Source organism: Zingiber officinale, chromosome 3A (genome assembly GCF_018446385.1).
Source record: "Zingiber officinale cultivar Zhangliang chromosome 3A, Zo_v1.1, whole genome shotgun sequence".
Classification (NCBI taxonomy): domain Eukaryota; kingdom Viridiplantae; phylum Streptophyta; class Magnoliopsida; order Zingiberales; family Zingiberaceae; genus Zingiber; species Zingiber officinale.
Window position 1 is genome coordinate 23,428,403 of NC_055990.1, and position 21,026 is coordinate 23,449,428.

The following is a 21,026-nucleotide window of genomic DNA, read 5'->3' on the forward strand; positions in this document are numbered from 1 at the left end:
GAGCCAATTACATCCAAATCAATCCCACTCGAACACTGCACAAATATTAACAACGAGCAATTAAATAGCACTCGGACGATAAAAGATATTTACAAGAGGACGGATTACAATTTAATCCACACTGATTTCTAAATTGGATCAGTTTGACATTATAATGAAAAGTTTTATAGTAAAGATTGACGAAGTAAAAAGGATAACTTGGAATTTTGCTCGAGGGGGTAAAGTGGAATTGCGCAATGTGTTTAAAATGAAAGAATATTTTAACAGTGCTCTGCAGCGACACTGGCGATCCATCGATGCAGGAAAGTAGGAAGCTGCTGTGGATTTGAATCGGTGATAGTGTTGGAAATACTCTGGCGGAGAAATGGCGGATCTTAGTAGCGGCGGAAGCGGCGGCGGTGCGAGGAAGGTGGCGGTCGGGAGCATAGCGGCGAGGAGGGCGGCGAGGTGTGGGTTCGTCGAGCCTGCGCCACGACTGAGCACGACGGCTCGGTTCAGAAGCGTCAGCCCTCTCGCTTCGCCCGCTGCCCTCGTCACGATTCCGCCCGGTATCAGTCCCACTGCGCTGCTCGATTCGCCGGTCTTGCTCCTCAAGTCTCATCAGGTATGGAGAAGCGTTATTCCCCCCTCCCGTGGATTTCGTGATCGCAGTTGTTAATCTTATGTTGTCGCAGAAGGTCCGTCGTCCTGATTTGGATGTGTCGGTCCGTGCTAATGTGGGGTGGGAAGCATTTCGTGCCTTTACTTGTACTTTTTGGGTTTTCTTTGGCACTTTTGTTAGTGTTTCCCGTGACCTATTAGACGACATGCTCAGATGCACCTTCTTTAGTCTAAAACTTGGTTTGAACTCATTTTATATAGAAAAAAAATAATTTCATATCATGCAGAAATGAATTCTGAGATATAACTCCAGACCCGGTGTTTTAGGGGATTGATGCATTTCATTTGGTTCTTTCCTAAATCATTCTTTTCTGTTCTGTATATGTTTATTGAATCAGAAAATTTTGATAAAATTGGAAACCAAAATTCTTTGTAGTGGAATTTGGAAAACTATTTTTTTTAGTAGTTTCAACACTCATTCCTGGTTTATGAATATTCCAGATCCATAATTTCTTCTTCTTCTCATAAAAAATTAATTCATGATAGATGTTGTACTACCAATTATTCTCATCTTGCACTTGGTACGAGAATGTTGAGAGTTCCTTTGGAATATGAGAGCTGCAAGTGCTATTTATTGTTTGAGTTTCTATAAATCTCAATTAGGCAAAGTTGAATTCCAAGTGTTATCAACCTCACATATTGTTGAGAATCTTTACTACGAAAGTGAATGAATTTGGATTCCAAACTGTTCTGTTGGGATTTGAACATCTCAATCTTCTTGTTGTTTGAATACTCATTCCTTGTGTTCACTAGTTCCAAATCCATATATGTGGTTTGACAAGTCTATCAAATATAAAAAGATGATTGAGTTTTTGAAGTTGTTACTCTCTAGGAATAATTCTTACACTTACTTTGCAGTTGGGACAAGACTGCTGAGAGTTCCTCATGACTATTGAGGCATTGCTTTTCTCACAGTATGAGAATCTCATCATTTCTAAAGTGACAACTCATATTCAAACATGTTTTCTCTCATGATTCTATGAACATGAAGGATGAAAAACTAGAGATTAAGCTGTTCAATAGCTAAAACTAGTCATATTACTTTTCAAAAATCATATTTCATCGAAAGGTGAACACATTCATGTTAATTACTTCAGTGAAGAAATAGGCTTTTTCAGTAGGCACACACTCTCATAATGAACAATTATATAAATTTATGACATGTTAAAATGTAACCTTCCAAATTGCATTGGGTTTTTTGGGAATGTGAAGCTAGTTTAAAGGGATACAACATGGTAACAGCTTTACAAATTAGGCAGCTTTTAGTTGGGCTTAAGCTGAAAAACCGAATGCAATTAGGATTTAAGTAGATTGAAGAAAAGTACTTGAGAATTCCCAAGATCTTTACCTCAAATTCTCAGTCTAAGAGCTTCTTCACATCACTACTTTCTTCCTTACAGTGTCCTATAATTATGATATCATTCACGTACACAACGATGATAATCCTTTTCCCCTTGTTTTAATTTCACAAACAAGATATGACTTTGTTAGTTGATCAAACCATGCTTTTAGGTATGTTTATGCTCATAGAGGTTTTTTTCAAGTATACAAACTTTCCTAACATTGCCTTGATCATTCAAATATAGAGGGTTTTTCCATATATACGTCCTAATACAATTCACCATGTAGGAAAGCATTCTTGATGTTAAGTCGGTGAAGAGGTCATTCGAATTTGCTGCCATTGTTAGTTGGACTTGAACTAAGTTTAGTTTGGTTGCAGGTGCAAAAGCTTCCCTATAGTCTTACATGTTAGGACCAGTTGAGCTAGACTTCAATTTCTTTGTTGACTTGATTTTGCGCAACGGAAAACTTGAAGACAATGTTAACTCCTTGTATTTACTTGGTATCCACTTAGGAGATGACTAGTCCAAGGATCCACACCATAGTCACCCTTCCACTATGAAACTCCTTCTCGGAACTACGCCGAAGGTGGAGAAACCTTACAAGGTTTACAGCTCTCTCTCTCTCAATAGAAATAGCTCACAATAATAAGGAAGAAGAAGACAAGAGATTAGGGTTTTAAGTACACCTCCTTCTTCTTTGAGTGACTTGAGATTGTAGCACTAGTGAGAGCTTGAGTGTTTGAACTTTTGCTGAGCTTGAGCACTAGTGAGTAATAGAGACGGTGGAGTGCGATGGAACAGTGTTTTCAAGCGATGTCTATCGCTTTTAGCTGAGAACTCCTTTAAACATCTTCGAAAAGATAGCCGTTTCTCACAAAGATGCCGCCGTGAATCAATTCAGGTAAATCTCCAATCGATTCCGAGATATCCGTTGAGCGCCACTAACTCCAGATTAACGGTGTAGATTGTTTCATTTGAATCCCAATCGATTGGGCTAAAAACTTAATCGATTGAACTCACCAATCGATCCACTAATTGATTAAGGCTTCTGTTTCTTTTCGCGAAAAGGCTGCACAATTGATCGGCTGATCGATCCATAAGTATTCTGTGCTTTTGCAAAAAAAACCTTATCAATCGATCGGCTGATCAATTGGTTACTCCCAATTCGATCTTTTGACTTGCAAGGGCTTTGCTTGCCAAGAATCCGATCCTCAACCTCCTTGGACTTCTCTTGCCTTGCATCCAGTCTTCCAATCTACAAGAGCTTCTCTTGCAAACTCGCAACTCATGTTAGATCTAACGTATTAACCTAAACTTAAATAATTGTTAACACATTAAAACTTTCAGGGCATGGTTGCACCAACAATCTCCCATTTTTGATGTTTGACAATCTATTTAAGTTTAGACTAATTTTCAACATATCATAATAACAAAATGGTAAATAGTAATATCAAAATTAGCAAATCATCATGTTATTATTAAATTATCAAGTGAGCATGAATTTCATTTCAAATAAGCATAAACTTAAACTTATATCTCCCCCTTTGCCAAATATCAAAAGGAAATTATAAGAGCTCCCCCTCAATGTGTGCATTAGTCAATCACGATATACACTAGGAGCACTCCCCCGAGCACAAGCGATCACAATATAGAAGTAGTCACAGAACCTGATAGGAGCACTCCCCCTAAACCAAAGAACGATAGGGTATATCTCTACGTATTATGCAACCAGACACTTTGATAACAAAATAGAAGACACTGCATCACAAACATAAAGTCATACAAGTGACATATCATATATATATAGCACACAAACAAAATGCCCAAAGTGCAAATCATAAACGACAAGTCAAACAACCATATCCATAAAAAAGTGAGAGCGACATGTCATAACGAGACATAAAAATCAACTGTGTCGCCTTCAGCAGAAGTAGGAGTAGGAGTAGAGCAGGAGCAAGAGCGGAACGGAGCGGAGCGGAGCAGGAGCAGGACCCATGGGGACATCTACATCAGGTGGGACATCACTCGTTAGAGGGGGGAAGCTGAGAAGAGTGGCCTGACATCCAGGATTGCATTAAATCAGCCAGAGTCAAAGCTCGGCTACATAGCAATTAGTCAACGCTCAATGGTGGCAACTTCTGCGCGCACCTCAGCAATATCCATGCACAGCTCCTCAAGACGAGTGCCTATGGTCTCCTCGAGTGTATAAAGCTAAGCAATTCCAATGGAGGAGTAGGTGCCTTAACATCCTCCTTAAGATCAGCTGCCCCCGGAGCCAGCTCCTGCACTGCCCCCCGAGGTCGATCCCTTGGCCCCTCACTAAGGGCACGCCAGTCGATCCATTGTACACCATCCGGCCCAGCCTCTATACCGGCCTTTGTGAAGGACCATGCAGATATTCTGGAATACACGACGATCATAGGCTCTAGTTTCCCCCAAGAGACATTAATGTGTATGGACTCCAGCCAATCTGTAATGATGTTGCCAAAAGGTATGCGGATTGTCCGATGCACCGGCTGAGTGAAATGAATAATGCAATGAAAGATGTTCAAAACGATATTGACATCAAGGGAATGTCATATGGCGTAAAACAAAAACATGTGAGAGGGTCTGACGAGGGCTAAGGCACTAGAGACAATAGGTAAAAGACAATTAATAACTATTTTGAATAATGCATTGTCCCTGGCGGATAATTCAAGTGGAGAGAATGTATTAACATGTGCATTTGGACCGTCCGGATGAGGACGACCAAAGAGACTCTGATACATAGAATCAATAGTGATATGCTCAAATGGTGGAGACAAAAGATCAGATAATGTAGGATAAAATACAAACTCATTTGTCGATGGGCGACACCCCCAAAAGTTCTGAAGGATTTGATAAGAAAAGTTCAAACTGCGCTTGGCGGTACGAGTACGGTAAACAACTCCATCTGATGTATGCAAGTTATTGTAGAACTCAGATACAAGCACGACATTGACACTCCTCTCACAATAGACAATGGAATCAAGCTTATAGTGTTCGATTAAGGAATAGACCTCAAAACAAGAATTATGATAAAATTGCCTATCAATAGACTTAGGAGGGATAAGCTTGAAAGTATTTCTGTTAAACGCCTGCTGAAGGCATTGGGGAAATGCTGGTAAGTGGGGGTAGGGGTCGAGGTAGAAGTTGAGAAGACCCCTCACTGGATTCATTGACCTTCGACTTTTTCCTAAACATGATGAATGAAAGGAAATGAAAACAACACCAATGCAATGAATACTGTGCATAAATGATGCATGAGTGATATGCCATGTCGAATCACAAAAAGATTAGAAACCTAAAACACTACTAATATTATAGAATCTGGAAAAAGAGTAGAGTTAAGGTTTAGGGTTTACTTATGGTTCGGATTCCTCATCTACGTGCGAAGAATGGTCGTCGAGTGAAGCTGGGTTGTGTGACGACGAGACTAGAAGTAGTAGACCCGAATGCCTTCTTCTCCGTGAGAAGAGAGGACGGAAGTGGCAAAAACAAGATGAGGGCCCTTGTCGCCGGAGAAAACCGTTGGAGATGCTAGTTGGAAGGCATGGGAGAATCACCGGGAGAATCGCCCAAATCGCTCGAGATCTAGGGCACAGGACACGCTTGGAAGTGTTTGAAGAGTGGGAATTGCTTTTCGCGAAGATATAGAGATTTTAAATAAGTGAATCGACGGGCCATACTGTCCATGAAGGGAATTCCCCAATCGATCGTCCGATTGATTGCGACAAGTAGAATCGATTGCCTGATTGATTCAAGACAGCCTTGTGCGACTCGAACAACGTATCAATTGATCAACTGATCGATTGATTTTCACTGCATCGATCTAGTGATCGATTCCGTGATGCTTTGTGTGAAAACACGGGCCTCCCAATCGATTGGGATTATTGTTAAGTCTGCATTTTTGAATTTGATTTGGACCGAATTTCAGAAATGCATAACTAATTGTACACAATTTCAAAAGTCAAATTTTGGGCATACATTACTTATGTCTTTTATTATTAAAATAACCATTATTTTCAAGGATTGTCACATAATTGGAAACCATTTAAAAACTTAAATGTTTTTCAAGTTTGTATCTAATGAATTAATGGTGATTCTGATTAAGAGATAGACTTCACCAAGGTTAAAAACAAATGATTTTGAGATGTTGTTCAAAACAAAATTTCCAACCATAATATTTGGGCTAAATGTACATTATTTGTACATTTGCTTTCCCTATGATTAGACAAATGACCAAAATAATGCATCATAACAAGCATTATGACCAAAGGAATTGTCCCTAACTTCTCACTCTCATCTAAACATGTCAAGAGAACAAAGCAAGGAAAACAAAGGTTAAGGAAACTTCGATAATTTTATCTTTGAAATGATCATGGAGGATTGTAGTCTACAATATAACACATTCTCAATTCCCTTCGAAAAAAACTAAAATCAACTTCGAGAAGAGGTTTAGTGAAAATGTCGGCTAAGTTTGATTTTGGCTTAATATAATTTATAACGATATCACCTCGAGTCACGTGATCATGAATAAAATGATGCTTGACCTCTATGTGTTTTGTTCTTGAATGATGGACGAGATCTTTTGTCAAATTTATTGTACTCACATTATTACAAAGGACTTGGACATTTTTATGAGTGAGTTTATAGTCTTCTAGAGTATGGGTTATCTACAATAATTGTGATATGCACTCTCCTATAACAATATATTCAGCTTCGGTTGTGGAGAGAACTACACAATATTGTTTCCTACTTGACCAACCTACTAGAGAGGACTCTAGAAATTGACATCCACCACTAGTACTTTTGCGATCCAATTTGTATCCGACATAATTGGAATCACTATATCCCACAAGGTCAAAAGTTTCGGTTTGTGGATACCAAAGGCCGACATTTTGAGTTTCCTTGAGCTATCAAAAAATTCACTTAACGACACTCAAATGTGACTCCTTGGCACACGATTGATACCTTGCACACATACCTACGACAAAAAGTATGTCGGGTCTACTAGCCGTGAGATAAAGAAGACTCCCTATAGCACTACGATACACCTTAGAGTCAACTTCTTTTCCTTCGAGATCGTTATCTAATTTAGTGTTAGTGGTCTTGGGAGTAGATATATTTTTGGCATTTTCCATTCCGAATTTCATAAATAATTCTTTGGCATATTTAGATTGATAAATGTAAATTCCCTCTTTTGTTTGTTTAATTTCTAAACCTAGGAAAAATGTCAACTCACCAACCAAACTTATTTCAAACTCATTCTCTATGGGATTGATAAACTCATTTAAGAAATCTTTATTTGTGGAATCACAAATGATGTCATCTACATAGACTTGGGCCACAAAGATATCATTACTACTATTTTTCAAGAATAAGGTAGGATCAATCTTTTCTCTATGAAATCCTTTTGATACTAAAAATGTTGACAACCGTTCATACCAAACACGTGGAACTTAGTTTAGCCCATATAAGGCCTTTTAAAGCTTATACACGTGATTTGGAGATTCTAAATTTTCAAACCTCTGGTTGCTCAACATATACCTCTTCCTTTATAAAATCATTTAAAAACACTGATTTTACATCTATGCGATACAATTTAAATCCCTTACGAGCGACAAATGCCAACATCATCCTAATAGACTCCAATCTCGTTACGAGTGCATAAGTTTCATCATAATCCAACCCTTCTACTTGATTGAAGCCTCTAGCAACCAATCTAGCTTTGTTTCTTACAACTACTCCCTTATTAGCAAGTTTGTTCTTAAAGACCCATTTTGTATCAATAATTGATTTTTCTTTAGGTCTAGGAACTAGATTTCAAAGTTGACTTCTCTCAAATTGAGATAATTCATCTTGCATTGCCAAAATCCAATCCGGATCAAGCAAGGCATCATCAATGGTTTTTGTTTCAATTTGAAGAGATTAGGGCTACTTGACTTCCTTTGCTTCTAAAATAAGATCGAGTTCTCACTCCTTGTGTGATATCTCCTACTACTTGATCTAAGGGATGATTGACATGAATCCTAGTAGGTCTTGATTCTTGATTTGTTGTAATTTCGGGTTCAAGTGGTAAAGTTTTAATTTTCTTACTATCACTCTCTTGGTTTTCTCCCCCTTGATCATTTCCTTCTTTTAATGTTAATTTCTCTACCTCAAATTGTAATTCTTCATTATTTGGTCTAGTAGGATTTGATGGAGGATTTTCTTCAAACACAACATTTAATGATTCTTCAACTAATTTAGATCTTTTATTGTAAATTCGATATGCTTTGCTATAACTTGAGTAACCTACAAGAATACCCTCATTCGCCTTAGTGAAGAATTTTCCTAATTGAACTTTGGTGTTTAGAATGTAAACCTTACATCCAAACACTCTAAGATGTTTAATTGTAGGTGGTTTACCAAACCACAACTCATGAGGTGTTTTTCTTAGAAACCTATGTATTAATGTTCGATTTTGTACATAATAAGCCGTATTAATTGCTTCGGCCTATAGATAACTATGAAGTGAATATTCATTTAACATGCTCCTAGCGGCCTCTTACAAAATCTTATTTTTCCTCTCAATAACTCCATTTTGTTGAGGAGTCCTAAGGGTGGAAAATTCATGTTTATAACCTTTTTCCATACAAAAACTTGTGAATCTATCATTTTCAAATTCACCTCTATGATCACTTTTTATTTTGTTTATCTTGTGATTCTTTTCATTTTCTACCCTTTTACAAAAAGCAATCAAGGTATTTAAAGTTTGATCCCTATGTTTCAAGAAAAATACCCATGTATATCTAGTGTAATCATCTACAATCACAAAGCAATACCTACTACCATTTAAAGAAATATATCTACTACTATCAAATAAATCCTTGTGAATGAGCTCCAATACATTTGAAGTACTTACAATATTTTTAGCTTTATGGATAGCTTTGGTTTGCTTACCCATTTGACATGCATCACATATTTTGTCCTTTTGAAACTTTTAACTTTGGAAATCCTTGCACCAACTCTTTCTTTGAAAGCCTTTTGATATTCCTCATGTTGGTGTGAGCAAGTCTCCATTGCCAAAACCAAGTCTCCTCTTCTTTAGACATGAGACACTTAGCAAATACATTAATAGCACCAAATAATTCAACTTGATAAATATTTTCTTTTCTATGGCCTATGAGCATAATGATGTTTAGTTTACTATGCTTGATTAGACATTGAGATGAGTTAACTCCATAACTTGAATTACATAGTTTACTAACACTTAGAAGATTAAAGGCCATGCTTTTCACTAATAAAACATTTTTTATCACAAATTTTTCAGAAATTCTGATATCTCCTATTCCCATAACTTTTAATTCACTACTATTACCAAAAGAAACAATACCTTTACTTTTGTGTCTAAATGATGAGAATTTTGATAAGTCTCTCGTTATGAGTCTAGAGCATCCACTATCTATAAATCATGTTGTTGGATGCTCCCCCTCGGTGCATGCTTGTTCAAATACAATAAACCAAATATTTTGGTACCCAAATTTTGGATCCGGTAGTATTAACAACAAATTACTTGGTACCCAAGCTTGCACAATCTTAACCCTTGAAGCAATGGTTTCTACTAACTAGAGACATGAATTTGATTTCTTTATGTTGTGATTTAAATCCTTAACCCGCTTTGTTGTAGACACCCCTTTGAGCTCCTAGAATCTTGTCCAAATATTAGAGCTTGTAGTAAACTTTTCTAAAGCACCTGTAAGATCATTAACTTGTAATTTCTAAGGTGCATTCTCATTTATAAGGTCATCAAATTCATTCATGTCATTTTCATGACGCATGTAAGTTTTACATGACAATATTTCATTCTTAAACAATTTCAATACATTTTGTAACTTTCTAACCTTATCTTTTGATTTTGCTAGAGCATTAGTTAAACATGCAATGGTAACATACATTATCAAGCTTGGCAGAAATTGCGTCGTCATCACTAGATGATGACTCACTTGAAGATTCCTCATTCTCCCCATGACTATCTTCACCTTCACTATATTCCACATGACTTAAGGCCATGAATGCCATGTGCTTTGAGCTCTTCCTTTCATCTTCTTCTGATGAGCTTGAAGATGATTCATCCCATGTGACTTTCAAAGTCTTCTTTTTCTTCTTAATCTTTTCTTCTTGCTTCTTCAATTTTGGACACTCCGTTTTGTAGTGCCCCTTTTTCTTACATTCATAGCAAATTACATTTGTTTTAGATTTCGAATCCACAAGAGATTTACCTTTTCTTTTGTCATCATTGAAGATCTTCTTGACATCCTTCTTGTCAAACTTTCTTGAGCGTCTCATCATTCTTCGAACAAATTTGCCATTTCACTTGATGATAGCTCTTCATCACTATCACTATCACTATCACTGTCTTGCTCAAATTCTGAAGATGACTTCTTCTCCTTCTTCTTTTCTTTGTGCTTCTTCTTGCTCTTTTCATCTGTAATCAATGCTATACCTTTCTTTTTGTGGTTTGCGTTAGCTTGCTCATGCAATTCGAGTTCACAAAATAATTTATCTAACTTTACTATTGACAAATCCCTTTTAACCTTATAGACATCCACCATGGACGACCATAATGAATTTCTTAGGAAGGATTTTAGTGCATACCTTATGAGATCCCGGTTCTCCACACTTTCTCCAACTGAATGAAGACCATTTAGGAGTTCCTTGAATCTCCCATGTAGTGAACTTATTGTTTCTCCATCCTTCAGTATGAAATCTGAAGTTGATTTATTAGGAGATCTCTCTTTGCCATTCTTGAATTCTTGGTGCCTTCATTTAGCTCAATGAGCTTATCCCACAAATCCTTGGCACTCTTGAAGGGTCCAACCTTGTTGAGTTGCTCCGAGCTCAACCCACATTGGAGAGTCACGATCGCTTTAGCATTTGCTTGAGTCTTCATCTTTTGTTCAATGGTCCACCTTGATGATTTAAGCACTTTTCCATCCTCGGTTGGCACCATGAATCCCTCCGTGATTGAGAACCACATGTCAATTTAGGTATAATGCTCCATGCGACTCTTCCACTATAAAACCTCTCCTTCTCGGAACTACGCCGAAGGTAGAGAAACTTTACAAGGTTTACAACTCTCTCTCTGTCAACAGAAATAGCTCACAATAACAAGGAAGAAGAAGACAAGAGATTAGGGTTTTGAATACACCTTCTTCTCTGAGTGACTTGAGATTGTAGCCAACACAATCTTCTTTCCCTTGATGTGAAGGGTATAAGTATTCTTTTGTCTATCATGGATAACGCTGCGATTATACTGCTAAGGGCGTTCAAACAATACATGACATGCATCCATGGCTACCACATCACACTAAGTACTATCAAAATATTTGCTACCAATTGAAAAATATATGAGACATTGTCTGTTATCTCACTGTCTTTATTTAGCCATGACAACTTATATAACTTAAAATGACATTTTGTCTTCCATTGCAATTTTTGGACAACTTCTAATACTACGTTCTCACAACTGTCGTTGTCAATGATCATCTTGTAAACTTTATTCGCAATGGTGCAGGTAGTGTGAAAAATATTGGATCTCAACCATTCATCCCTTGAATTGTCTTTGGGAGTTACTAGACTCTTGCAAATGACCAAAGTCTCATGGCCATCACCATAAAGCATGTCGTCAGTTTCATACACCGGTTCACCAATTGCTGCTATCTCTTCTTCCACGTCTCCCTCGATCAATAAATTTTTGCCTTTCTAATTAGCATCAAGTTTCCTGCATTGGTTTGCCCTATGCCTTGTTCACCACAACGATAACACTTGAAAGGGGCCTTAGAATTAACCTGTGGTGGCTACTGCTGTGAAGGAAGAGAATCTTGAGGGCGAATGATCCGATTGTTTTGGTAGCCTCTACCCATTGGTTTCCGATTCTATTGTTTTCAACCGCCAGTGCACATTGGAAGGCCTCTGGAACCGTCCACAATAGGCCTAGCACAATCCCCTAAGTATGGTTCCACCATCTGCTCCTCCGTCTCGGATTAGTCGTGTCAAGCAACCAACTAGTAGAACTCATCTGTATACTCGTCGACTGATCTCACCCCTTGTCTCAATGAGTGAAGTCGCTAGAATAGAGTTTGAGTGTACCTGACAGGAGGAAGTGTTCCTTCATCTTCTTCTATATCTTCACCCCGTCAGTTATTTGGGATTTGCCCTATTTGCCTCATGAGTGCCGCATCTGCTCCCACGACGCCAATGCTCGCTTCGTAAGTCTGATGGCAATCAACTTCACCTTTATCCGGTTCGGAACTTATTTATAGTCGAAGATTCGCTCCACTTCGTAACGAAGCCCTTTGCTTGTAACATATCAGAAAATTTGGGCAGATCAATCCAAAAACCGAGGTCTCCATAAGGCTCCTCCTGACCACGGCGTTCCTCGTCGGTGGTATGGGTTCTCGAAGGTCGACTTAGATCCACGATCTCATGATCTTCGAGATCTCATGCTGCTAGACGCTACGTTAAATCTGCAACCTGTCTCTGTAAATCCTCAATCTCATCCCGAGTGCTATGACCACAGTGCGAGGTTTCCTCAGTCGGAACTTGTCTTGCACAACCACGACGAACTTCCATTAGATTTGATGCTCAACTTCCTCAATCAAAACCTGCAAGCTCCGATACAATGTTAGCTGACGAGAAGGGGGAACTGAGAAGAAGAAAAGAAGAGAAACCGCCGAAAACAAAGAAAAACCCGCCGTTCTTAAGGTTTTACCAAAAAAAGAAACTTTATTCAATAGATAGGATAATTCTGCAAACAGTTAAACATGACGTTTATATAGACAAACTTATACCCGACATACCAAAAATACTCGAAATACCATAAAAATAGAAATTATTAAAAATAGAAAAAAGATATTCGGATCCTCTGAAAAGGTCCTATACAGTATTTTTTTCGCTCAAAACTTGGCAGTTACTGGTTCTAGTAACAAACGTAAATCGCTAAATTTTGCACACGTGAGCGCAGACAAATCCTGATTCCGAGTCCCAAGTCAAAAATTATGACCTTTTGAAGTTCAAGAGGTCTTATTGGATTGATCCTGCATCAAAGGTATACCTTAGTTTATAAAGGAAGGTTTCATTTTTTGCTGCTTATTCCAGCATTTTACCTGAAAAAGCTAAATAGATTATAAGTATAAATCATTATAAAATGGAAGAAGTTTACATTTTATAAGTGACTAAAGCTAAAAATTAAAACTTAATTAGTATAAATTTTTTAACTCTAATGAGATAATCTGATTAATTGACAAATATTAACGAAAGAACATTATTATATATTAGAATTCTAATTGATTATTCAGTAAACAATTAGTTATAATCATAACTAAATTAAAAATTACAACTTATAATAACATTAATCATGTTATTATTAAAATTTAATTAAATAACTATTAAAACTGCACCAGCATGACATTGTACAATATCAAAATCGTACATTTCAATCAGATAGAAACTGTCTTAAACTTTGAATGTATCCATTCAAAATTAGTTCCCACGACATTTGTTTGTTTTACTTATCTTTTTAAATTCATAAGCATTCTTATCTATCTAGACTCTAGAGTAGAGCAGGTGCTTTTAACCATCCAAAATATGTTGCGGAAGCTGCAGATAGAATTCGAGGATAATAAAGGAGTTTTTATTACTTCAACAATAGAGGGCAGTTTGATTGATGATTTCAATTTTGTAAGCGTGTTGACATATTTTCCTAATGAGTCTTTAAATGGGAAGGATTTGATGGTACAACAACTTCATAAGGAAGATCAGTCAGCAGAGTTTGCAACTCTAATAGGAAGAACATCAGAAGATGGATACAACTGGAGAGAGTATGATCAGAAGCAGGTCGAATGCTGTGAGTTTCCTCAGTGTTACTCCGAATGTACTTATCCAAGTTGTCGAGTAAAGAAAAAGATAGAGCATTCTCTCAAAGGTGATATTACAGATATCATTTATGAGGGTCCTCATCGTCATCCAAAACCTCAACCAACTCATAGCTCTGGGTTTTCATCATCTTATTCAATCGAGTTGTCCACCTCTGCAATTGGTCTTGAAGCAACCATAAATGTTGAAGAAGAATCAATTAGTACAGGTTCTCAGCAAGAATCCAATGATAAAAATGCTGTAAACTGGAACACAGCTATGGAGAGGGCATCACCCACATCTGATTTTACTGAGTTTTCAGATGCTCTCTCTACGGCAAAAGAAAAATGCTCAAAAGTTCCTATGAAGCATCCAGTTACTCAAGCAAATGAAGCTGAGCAGGATGATGATGATGATGGAAACAAATCCGAGCTGAAAAGAAGGTAAACTTTCCTCCTAGTTTCACAATGCAATTTTACTGTTTAACAAGAGACTTTTCAAAATTCAAGAAACAAGAGTGTAATCTCATGTTAATATTAGGAAGGAAGAGAGCTATTTTGTTGATTCAAATACAATTTGTGGTGCTCGTGAACCAAGAGTGGTTATTCAAACAATAGCGATGTGGACATTCTGGACGATGGATACCGCTGGAGGAAGTATGGCCAGAAGGTAGTTAAAGGAAATCCAAATCCAAGGTAATGGCATCTCTGAGGTTTTCTCTTTTCCTCTTCTTTTTGAGAAAGGCCAATGTTCTATAAATCTGTTAGAATATTAAGAAATGTTCATTGGCAATAAAGGGTGGGGGAAATTTATAAATACATGTGAAAGATGGTTGGAAGAGAAACAAGCAAGTTTTACTTGCACCAGATACAATTCGTTTGAGCCAACCAATAGAATATTTAAAGTAGCTCATGTAAGTGTGAAAATCAATTGTCACTTTCATACAATATAGGATGATATTACAAGGATGCTAGCCTCTTCTAATATGTTTCCATCATAAGAACCAACCAAAAAATACATGAAAAAAAAAATAAAATACATAGTGAAGAGTTGTTAGGTGTCTTCTGGTGATGAAGAAGATAAATGATCAGCTTGTAGGTGAAAATGAAAGCATTGAGTGAAAAAGCACAATTGTTTCTAGGAAGAAGCAGGAATTATCTCTAGAAAATAGGGTTTAGTGAGATTTTGTGCTTTAGGAAGGGATGACTGATCAGGTTTTCAATAGGAATCAGGGCATTGCAAGGTTGTCTCAATTTAACTCTTTTAGTGGGGTCAAAATATTAACTTTGGGTGAAAGGTTGCGTCCTTTGGGAGAAACAAAAGTTAGGCACCCCCTTGCTGTCGGAAAATTCCATCAGTATGTTGCAGTCCGAGGGACAGCGAGAAGGAAGACAAGCTCCAGCTCCCTTCTTTGAGCACCTTCTTTCTTTTTTGTCTGGATCCGCCACTAACTATATAATTAAGTTCAATGTTTGCTTTCTAGCTCAAATGCTACGATTTTACATTATCTTGTATGAAGATAAATTATAAAAGAAAAAATAACAACATTATTCAATTTTAACATGTCAGGCTGTTGAGCGATGACATGAAATGATACTCATCGGCATAATTTACACAATGACATAGGAGGTGCCGAGTAGTATCCAGTTTTGGTAACTTATTAGAATGGTCAACCATTTCACATGGAACGGCTTGTATGAAGATAAATTATAAAAGAAAAAATAACAACATTATTCAATTTTAACATGTCAAGTTGTTGAGCGATGACATGAAATGATACTCATCGGCATAATTTACACAATGATATAGGAGGTGCCGAGTAGTATCCAGTTTTGGTAACTTATTAGAATGGTCAACCATTTCACATGCCACGGTACAAGATTTCAAACCATGCTTTTATGTTATTTTCTTTTCAAATTCCACCTTTTCATCTTCTTATATTTTAGAGTGTCATTTCACAGAAATAAGTTAACAAACACATCTCCAGAAACATCTGTATTTTCAAAAAAATGGAAATTGAAACTGGGTGAAAATTGTCCAACCAAACAGGTTTTTTTTCAACCCATGTTTGCGCTTCATGGCCAACTAGGGAGGCACTCAACATATATTCAATCTATCCTAGGTGTGACCAACTCACCGCTAGTTTGACTAAATTTATCTCGCTAAAAAGTTAGTCTTAAGAGTTCTTCAGATGTTGTCTTTATTTTATGTGACTTTATTTGCTCAAAGTGCAACTTGTGCATGTTGTCCATTAACCAAGCAAAGAGGCTCTTTTACTCCTTGCACAATTACAAAAGACCTTAAATCTAATTTTCACCGCCTTCGAATCCTAGATTTAACTTCCTTTATGTTCATTTACTAAACTAATGTTCTATGGATTGTTTATTCGGCTCTAAGGCCGAATTCAGACTGTTTCTCTTTATTAATAACCTTCTTAGATGTACTAATTTCGTCCTATATTCAAGAAATGCTTGGAAAAACTCCATTTCGTTAGATCAACTTTATGACTCCTACCTCATTTGAGGTTGCTTATTCATAACTAAATAATAAACTACAACAACAATCTTCGACTTACTTGGCGTCTTCAACATTTGAGGTTGCTTCGTTCCAACATAAGACGAACTTATTACAACCCCTCTAGATGTGGATGTAACAATAAGTAAGTCGACCTTTAGTTTATCCTCCTTCATTATCCTACAAACTTGCACAAATGCTCTACCCTTGTTGATTTCTCAATTTGAATCTACAAATGAATCCATTTAGCTATTCTGTCCCTATACTCTCTATGATACTAACAATACTTTAATCTATCTTTCTTATGAAATGAAGACCTTATAGCCAGGTTGAGCTCAAGCAACTGATCTTTGATTTCCATGATACTTTAAATTGCAGGGCATTTAGTGGTGTTCGTTTGAGCCTCATCCATAGTGGGCATTTGTCTTAACACCCTCAGGTGCCTTTCTAACTGATTTGGGGACCCTAGATTTCCTCAGTTATTTGGCCCTTCGAGGCTTTAATTTTCCCACCTTAGCTCTATTTCAGGGTGTCCCTGGCATAATAATATTAACGAATCTTTTTAAAAACTTTGAGAGGTCCAATCATAGTGGGCAAAACACCAATGTGCACACCCCACAATATTGTTGGAAAAACTCAACACATGTCCTGATGAACCTATACTCCCCCTTTGTTTATGCATGGCCTAGAAGTTTCTTCAGTCTTGCTCTTGAAATTTCTACATTATATTCTTCTTGTGTTTTTCATCACTCTATCCCAACCTTTAGGGCATTCTTCTCCCTCTTCCTTGGATATTCAAACTTTGGTTCTTCATAGTCATACATTTTCTTCTTCCAAAACGCACGAGTAGCCCTGGATCCACCTTCGAACTTCCTTTCTTGTAAGATTAGGAATATCTTCCTCATTATTGTTAACACTATCTTTAGTGGTGATTTAATCGCCTGTCATGTCTCCCTGTTCACTACCACTGAATTGAATAGAACTTCTGAGCTTATGACCCTAGAATTGTGTTTTTTTCATTTGCCAATAAGAAACCCCAGATTCCCCTCTTCATCAGTCCACCCTATTCTATCCTGTAGCGCTTCTTCTTCCTCTTCCTTGTGTATTCAAACTCCTCCTCTTCCATGTAGCCCTGTCCACCTTTAAGCTTTCTTCGTTTTCCTTCACAATATGCATCTTCCCTCGTTATTTTTGACATTCACTTTGCTTTTGAATTGCCTTTCAACCTTCCCCGTTCACCACTTGTGAATTAAATGAAACATCTGAACTTATGGTCCAAGAGTTGAACAATTTGTTTTATTAATAGCTTTGCAAGGTAGAAATTCAGACTTCCCCTTCCCCTTCTTGCCTAATTGCAGTTTTAGTTTTTCTCCTCCTGGGCATGTCCAATGAATTTTTAATTGTTTCCTCTTAAGTCCACGCTGAGCAAGTTTCAACTGACAACTCTAATTTGGTAAAGTCATGATTGTAGTAGATATATTACTCTAACAGAACTTGGGTCTAGTTTGACAACCTTGGGGAAGCTAGATAGAGAAGACTGGGTTGGAAGAGTTGGATTGGGTTGGATAGGGTATTAGTTTTTCTTTGGCTGGGTCGAGTTCAATTGAATTTTATTGAATTCGGTACAGGCGTAAGCAGGTTGTTTGAGGTGTATGGGGCGTGGGGTGGTGATTGTTGTTGTGAAGCTAGGCTACAAGGCATGGTGTAGCTCTTGGGCTGATGTGAAGCTAGGCTACAAGGCATGGTGTAACTCGTGGGTTGATTTAGGTTGCAGTGGAGAGAGTTAGCTGAGCTTGCTTAAGGTAGCAGTTACTTGTTGCCCTGAGCTTTCTGGTTCATGGTAGTAACTCTCCAATCTCCAAATGCTTCTCTTGCTATCCTTGTACATCGCATTGATTCCCCTTTTACAGGTCTTGACGTGAGCAGCTGTGCAACAGCCACTTCCCCCAGTGGTCAGGGGTGCCATGTCCAACCAGCCTGTCCTCATAATGATAGCCCCGTGTTGATCAAACATGTATCAACTTTCTGTTGATTAAGCCTGCAACACTTGGATCAGTCCTTCTCCGCAGTGCTGCAGTTTCGCCTTCTCAAAAAGCTCATGTCTTATCCATTTAATGGACTTTATGATCCATATATTATTTACACACGTCATTCATAACTTAGCTTCATAGTTTATCCATTTAGCTTAATATACTAACAAGTCTCATCTGATTTTTCTTCTCCATCCTCCAACTAATATGGGGAATTTTATCATTTACTTGAAGATCAGTGCACCGCCTCATAGGAACATCCCGGATGCACTAGTTTAAGTTTTGATGATGTTAAATTGTGACTAAATATTTTTGCGATTTATCTTTTTCGGATATGTACTGATTCATTCAACTAATATGTTTACATTCTGTTTCCAGATTTGTTGCGACTCAGCTTTATTAATATGTCCTTTTATACAACAGGAGCTATTACAAGTGTACCTATCCGACATGTTCAGTAAGGAAACTTATCGAAAGAGCCTCACATGACTTGAAATCAGTGATCACAACTTATGAGGGAAAGCACAACCATGACGTGCCTAAACCAAACGCTGGTGGGAAACCACAGAACACTCCAACTGCTCAATCCTCCATCACTTCCAAACTCAAAGAAAGCCAGAATATATTCCCCAGCTTCCATGAAAATCTTGAATTTCTAAGTAACAGAGGGAATGCTACTTTTGACTTGTCAAGGGCCTTTCCATCCTATGATATGCTGCAATCATTGTCATTTGGATCAGTTGCATCCAGATTTCACTGCAAAGAGCCTACTCTTCCACATCCACCATCAAATTTAAACTTTACCTCACCTTTTCAGATGTCCGTTCCGAGGCCAGGCACTGCATTTTATGACTATAAAGTTTATGATCTTTCAAGACCAAATGCTAGTGAAGTTCATTTTCTACTTGGCCAACAGCAGTCTATGGAAGATGGTACGAGCTCTCAGCATGATTCCTGTACAGAAAGAGGCTTGTGAATGATCTTCATAATGTGAAAATTCCCAGCTTCTTCAGCTTATGCACGAACTTTTATTGCAGTAGGTATTCCCTTACGCTAAGCGAAGAAATGCTTAGGTTCATCTCCTCATATCAATGTTTTTTAAAAAATAAAAATATTTTTTTCTGTATCATAGTAGTATCATGCAACAATAGGTTTAGTTCACATGGCTTGAAATTTGAGGAAGCAAAATATGTGTATTAAGTAACGTGGCCAAAATTGAATGACTATAAGGTTAATTTCAGATATCTATCTATATGTAACGTCCTTTAGTGGATGCCTTTCTTTATCAGCTAATGGAGAAGTACAAGTATGATTTTGAAGTTCAAGCTGAGATTAGATCATTCACCAGCTTTATTTGTTGTTCAAAGCTGAACTAGTACAATGGAAAACTTAATGTTCAAGGGATATATATAGTTCTCCATGATCATGATTGAAAATACTTTTAAAATGTAGATTAAAATGGTTATAAAAGCAAATAAGAAATCAGACTACTTGTTGAATCCCTACTGGATACAAACTTTGGATGCTTTGCATCTCGTGCCACACTAATAGTGAATTTTCATAAAAAAAAATATTTTTCCTCATAAAACATGAAAGGGCAAATATGTCTATAAAATTTCAGTAATTTTGAACCTAATAATTTTTTTTGAGAATTTTTACAAATTTAGTTGACAAAAAATTTCAAATGTAAGTTGACTATATCAATTAAAGTATTAACAATTTTTTATAGAAATTATTGGTGCATTTTAATTCATTTTGAGAAAAGGTCAAGTTGAGTGAAAGGTGAAATTTACAATTTATGAATGATTTTCCCAACTCATAGCATACTTCCTTTAATATATTCGCCAGACTAATTCAGAAGGTCGAAGGCGTTTTCTCTTAATTTATTTATTGGATAAAATCTAAAACATAATTTTGCACATTCAAAAGTCAACTTTTAGAATATTCGCTCACTGCTCCTGTACTTTACCATTGCATCACACCCATAGGACCCTTATAAATATATTTTCGATGTCTAATAAATGGAAGAAGAAATATTCGATAGTTTTTTAAAAACCCAAGCCTTAACTTATAACAACTATATAAAAATTTGTATATAGGAAATATAAAAATATATAAATATGGATCTTCATTTCATAAAAATAGATATAAAAAAATAAATACATAAATATTATAATTATGAAGAATCTGAACGTAACAAAATTATCATTGTTATTTGTGTAGAGCTCGTTAATCCGATAATTCTGTGGAAAAAGAAGAAGATTTTCGGAAGAGTTAGAGTTGATAGTGTCAATGAAAAATGAAGAGAAGTCTCAAATAGATGTCCTAATCCTCTGGGACCAATCCATTATATAGTACACATCCATTATCAATCCATAGATGATAATAAATACGAATAATGGGTTCTACACATATGAGATCCACATCTAATAATATGAAGACTCAATAACTTTAAATTAAATCACTTAAATGAGTTCGGATCGTATTTACATGTGCAACTTATAAATAAGCTCACCTAATAGGGATAATTATATCCAACAATATTAAATTAGAGAAGAAAGAA

General features: G+C 36.9%; 1 protein-coding gene across 4 annotated transcripts; it reads left to right on the forward strand.

Annotated features, from left to right (window-relative positions):
• The first annotated feature begins 236 nt into the window (after positions 1 to 236).
• Positions 237 to 19,788, forward strand: LOC122051445 (probable WRKY transcription factor 4). 4 transcript variants are annotated; one of them, XM_042612591.1, is made up of 5 exons: positions 243 to 604; positions 13,791 to 13,911; positions 14,002 to 14,362; positions 14,460 to 14,614; positions 18,887 to 19,788. In XM_042612591.1, the coding sequence occupies exons 1-4, from the start codon at positions 365 to 367 to the stop codon at positions 14,590 to 14,592; spliced, it is 855 nt and encodes a 284-aa protein (XP_042468525.1). In that variant the 5' UTR covers positions 243 to 364; the 3' UTR covers positions 14,593 to 14,614; positions 18,887 to 19,788. The 4 variants fall into 4 exon arrangements, with proteins under 4 accessions (XP_042468523.1, XP_042468522.1, XP_042468525.1 ...); XM_042612589.1 differs by having other exon boundaries at positions 237 to 604; positions 13,671 to 14,362; positions 18,842 to 19,788; XM_042612588.1 differs by having other exon boundaries at positions 238 to 604; positions 13,671 to 14,362.
• Positions 19,789 to 21,026: the final 1,238 nt, after the last annotated feature.

Coding starts and splice junctions, on each gene's coding strand:
- LOC122051445 (XM_042612589.1), top strand. CDS start 365: ATGGCGGATCTTAGTAGCGGCGGAAGCGGCGGCGGTGCGAGGAAGGTG. Junction 605..13,670: donor TGCTCCTCAAGTCTCATCAG/GTATGGAGAAGC, acceptor CGGAAGCTGCAG/ATAGAATTCGAGGATAATAA. Junction 14,363..14,459: donor AAATCCGAGCTGAAAAGAAG/GTAAACTTTCCT, acceptor TGTTAATATTAG/GAAGGAAGAGAGCTATTTTG.